Genomic DNA, 4,999 nt, shown 5'->3' with positions numbered 1-4,999 from the left:
ATGCTAATTCGAATTTGCCTATTTAATTTACATGTAAATAGGTAAAATCGAATTATGTTATTTGATTTAAATAAATACGTTTAAAACTGGGTGTATAATTAATTCTAATTTAGAATATCTGTACAATTTTAAACTGCATTTATTTTATTAGTGAATTACTCTTTATTTTATGCATAGTGCCATTAAATGAATAATAATGTTTCTTCTAGTAACTAATAACTTGAAGTAAAAATTGGATAAAAAATTTTAATTTTTTATGATTTTTCAATACTATAAAAACTGTTTTCAAAAAGGGAAATAAGAGAGTGCGATTTCACTTTTTTTTATTGGTTGAGAAAAGAAATTTTAATTTTAATTTTTTATTTTTGTTAAAAAAATTTTATAGTCCGATTTATTGTTAAATGACACTATTTTTTATTTTAGAAAAAATCAGAGAGTCCGAATTCTTGTTTCCTTCATACTCAAGAAATATCCCCCTCTATTATCACACAATTGTATTTCACCAAGTATGCAGTCGTAGTAAAATTAATTTGCGGTAAAAATATGTAAACTTGGAAAGGACTAAACCCTAAGCACACTGGCCGGTGCAGCAACCAGATAGGTGATTATGTTGCAAGATTTGGTACAGTACAATGTACATATTAAAGTTAAAATAGAATAAAACAAATGCAGTGGTCTGTGGTTTGTAAGGACCACATTCAAACAATTCTCTATGAAAAACGTTGTTATGAAGCTTTTTTTATTCAAAATACCATATGGTATATATGATGTTGAAGATGTTATCAATTACATTAATGTAGGGTAAAGTGTTAAACTCGACATAAGAAACGCAAGAAAAACGAGTTTCACAAAACGTGAAGGCCTTGGCGTGTCCATAGACCATAGTAGCCACTTACTATATGATTGCTTAATTTATATAAACCAATGTAGTACTAGTACTTTGATATAGCTTTGTGTTACCTCCATTCATTTTTTTTTTAAATATTTCAATCAATTTTTAAGACCGAACCAACAAACACCGTCAATTGGAAACACGTTAGACTTAGCAAGCTCCAAACCCTCGCTTTCAACGAACAACAATAACATAGTAATAGTAGCTTCCAATTCACACGCATCTTCTTCCTTTTCTCAAATTCCCAATTCCCACCACCATTTTCCCCTTCCTTTTATTTATATTTGGCTTCTTATTTATTCCCCAAAACGCCCATTGGTTCCTCTCTCACACTTATCTCTTTCCTCAATTCTCATCCACCAATAATCCAATCCCAACAAAGAAAACATCTCAAATAACAACAACAACAACAACAAAGAAGAAGATAATAACACACATAAACCACCGCCATTGGTAACGTTTTTACCATCATGCCTCGCCAACACGACGGCGTCGTTGTTGGATGAAAATTGAAACCCAAGACAAGACAACACAACCTCTCTTCTTCTTCTTCTTCTTCTTCTTCTTCTGCTCTTATTTGAACCCTTCATGTCTTAATCACTTTTTTCTTCCAACAACCACCACTACCCCTTAACCTTCATCCTAATCTTTCTCTAATTTTTCGCCAAAGTTGCTTGCTTTTCTGTTTACCGTGTCTGAATTTGTTATACCTTCACCTAAAATCTTCTACAGCTCCTTCTTGTTGCAAACCCCTTTAACCTATCAATAAAAAAAAGGAGGGTATTTCTATCTTTCTTTTTGTTGAATTTTGAAGAAAGAATTGTTTGTTATTGTTGCCATGGCTTTGTCACAATATGTTCATGATATGTTGGAGAACCCTGCAATCTTGGGTGTATGCATAGGTGTAGCAATGTTTCTTGGTCCAATATGGGTAGCATTTCTTTTTGGTGTTCTAATTGGATGGGTATGGAAACCCAATTGGGCGAGCCTAGCGAAAGGAAAATTTATTGGCTCGTCTTCATCATCATCTTCTTCTTCACCTTCCAAGTCTATTTTGTCACCTTTGAAGGCCTATGCTTCTTCTCCAAGCCTTACTTCTATTAAAATGCAGGCTCCAAATCCAGAATCATTAGCTGTTAATAAATCTATGCTTGTGAAAGGGATGGATAAGAAAGGCTCTTCTTCATTGCCAATGAAAATTGATAACACTAGCAGGTATGCTGCATTCATCCGCTCGTTGAATATATTATTTGAAATCGTTTACGTTATTGGAATAGAAACGTTATTCATAACAGGGACAAGAAAATTCAGATGTTGACTTAGATTGTTTTGAAGTTATTTTATGTGACAACTTTGAAGATTGAATCTTCGGTTTTTCTTGGTTGTGTGTGTCAAACCTTTGTCTAAAAACCCGTTAAACTCTGGTGATAAAACGTGGCTTAATTAGTAGTTTTGCGGAGTACTCTTCTTGAAAGAAAGAATTGTAACGAAATATTTAAGCCACTTAATTCTGCATAATCTAACTATAAAAAAGGAGAGCCCGGTGCACAAGCATCCCGCGTTAACACGGGTCCAGGGAAGGACCGGACCCAATGGTGAAATGTGTGAAGCCTGACCAGATAATTACATCAGGATATGTTAGTTTGGTGGGATAATCATCGACTTATCAATTGTTTTATTTGTTTATTTTTTTGTAGTCTTTTTGCCGCATGTATTTGTGTGTGTCTTTTTTGGTTCAAGGATTAACATACTTGTGACATTACTATGCAGTGCCTTAAATTCTAGTGGAGAAACATCTAATGCTGTTACTATGGAGGATTTACATCACCTGTGGCAGCTCGTGGAGGAGAAAGATGGGGGTCTCCCCTGGATGATGATGATGGATCGCTCTACTCCGAACATGGATTACCAAGCATGGCGCAGAGAACCAAAGGTATTTCACTTATTCTGCTAATTTGTTGAGGTTTATTAGTTAGTTCCACTTCAATTTGTGTATTGGATTTGACCTGCTCTTATGTGATTGACGATTTGTGTCGATATTTATTTATAAGGTCTTGCGTCACTTGCAATTTATCAGTTTGGTTTACTGATTTTCGACTTGGTTTGGTAGGATGGTCCTCCCGAATACAGAAGTAGAACTGTGTTTGAAGATGCTACTCCTGAAATTGTAAGGGATTTATTCTGGGATGATGAGTTTCGGCCCAGATGGGATGACATGCTTGCAAAGTCAACAATGATACAAGAGTGTCCCACTACTGGAACCATCAAAGTGCAGTGGATACGGAAGGTGCAAATTCTTCAAAGCTGGTTTATGTATTCAAGTTAACTTTTATAATTGATTATGTGTGCTGATTATCGAAAAAAACAATGCTGTGCAGTTCCCATTTTTCTGCAAAGACAGAGAATACATTATTGGTCGACGAATATTTGAATCTGGAGGATCATACTATTGCGTGACAAAGGTATGCGAAGAAGATTCGATGATACTTCGGTCATTTGCATATTGCTTGATTCGGATGATGGTTCTAATTTCTCTGTTCCTTTGCTGTTATGTTTTCCTGTACAGGGAATAGATTGTCCTTCGATTCCAAGACAAGATAAACCAAGGCGAGTCGACACATACTACTCAAGTTGGTGTATTCGGGCAGGTACATATCGATTATTTTGAAACTTGTTGCATTAGATTGATTAACTTGAATGTTAGATTTGTTTGGAGTTAGGATTAAAATTTTGTTTTTAATATCAGTGGAATCAAAGAGAGCCAAGGGCAAGCTAAGTTCCTGTGAAGTTATCCTCTTCCATCATGAAGAAATGGGGATTCCATGGGAAATTGCAAAAATCGGAGTAAAGAAAGGAATGTGGGGAACAGTTCAGAAGATCGAGCCAGGTTTGCGTGCGTACCAACATGCAAGAGCCTCTGGAACCTCGCTTTCTCGGCATGCTTTCTTGGCCGGGGTCAACACCAAAGTCCCTCCAGAATACTTGGAGAACATTGGATCCGCTGAGAATCGATCTGAGATCGACGAAAATGCGACGTCTTCCGAGAAACCGAAGGGTATGAACATACCAAAGATATTAGTCATAGGGGGTGCTATTGCTCTTGCTTGTAGTATTGATAGGGGATTGGTGGCAAAGTATGCCATATTTGGTGTTGCAAGAAGATTTGCCAATATAGGTAGAAGATGATGATAGGTGTAATCCAGTATATAGAAGAAGCAATTGAAGGAGTTCTATTAGAACCTTTAGATTTTATTGTTGTAGGCAAAATCATTATGAAAAAAAAAAAATAATGTCGATTGAAAAATAATATAATTTACCATCGGCTAGTGTTGAGGGGTTGTCATTGAAGTTTTTTCTGATTTGGACCGTGAAAAAATTATTGGTCCAGACTACAGAGTATGATGGTTGTATAAACTCAGCTACATCATAAAATTTCGCTCTTTTTCTCAAATTTCTCGGTTAATTAAGTCTTTTGTAGCATGCTATGTTGTTACGTTTAAGAATTAAGAATGGTTGGCAGTGGAAATATCTTGAATGATTTGAAATAAATTGAGACATTATTTGAAAGAACAAATATGAAGTCTTCTACTATTTTATTTCTCTCATAAAATCAGTTAAGTTGGACATATTTCAGAGAATTTAATTCATAACAAATGTTTCAAAACAATGCAAACCATCAAACTGTAGTGCCACACTTGGTTTCCGAATGGGCTTGGTTTCTTCTTCCACTACTCTTGTAGATATTGTTTCTTGATTAGATGGCGAAATCCCTCTTGCAAGTTCCTGCATTCATAGAAACCTTGATGTTACTTTTTGGAATTATATAACTGTTGGTAGTGGTGGAGCTTATAGTAGACAATGGGCCCCAACGTTTTATAAAACAATTAGTAGTACTTCTATAAAAGCAAAATTGTAATTTAATTAGCTTAGTATCTTAACTTTAATCTAAAGTATTCCAATTCAAACTTCATCTCTTACATTTGTTGTAATTTTTACTTTTAAACCTGAGTAACTTGGGTTGAAATGCCCTTGCCTCTCTCCAAAAAAAGAAAGCTCTCTTTCCTTTGTTCAAAAAATCAAAACAAAACACAGCCGATACTCCTTTGT

General features: G+C 35.2%; 1 protein-coding gene across 1 annotated transcript; it reads left to right on the top strand.

The window, feature by feature from the left end:
• Positions 1-942: 942 nt before the first annotated feature.
• LOC107623053 (uncharacterized) lies at positions 943-4,343 on the top strand. Its single transcript, XM_016325185.3, has 6 exons — positions 943-2,107; positions 2,663-2,825; positions 3,003-3,179; positions 3,271-3,354; positions 3,459-3,540; positions 3,639-4,343. The coding sequence occupies exons 1-6, from the start codon at positions 1,731-1,733 to the stop codon at positions 4,076-4,078; spliced, it is 1,323 nt and encodes a 440-aa protein (XP_016180671.1). The 5' UTR covers positions 943-1,730; the 3' UTR covers positions 4,079-4,343.
• Positions 4,344-4,999: the final 656 nt, after the last annotated feature.

This window comes from Arachis ipaensis, chromosome B10 (assembly GCF_059453495.1).
Source record: "Arachis ipaensis isolate K30076 ecotype BB chromosome B10, ASM5945349v1, whole genome shotgun sequence".
Lineage (NCBI taxonomy): Eukaryota > Viridiplantae > Streptophyta > Magnoliopsida > Fabales > Fabaceae > Arachis > Arachis ipaensis.
This window is presented reverse-complemented; position numbering and strand designations above follow the sequence as displayed.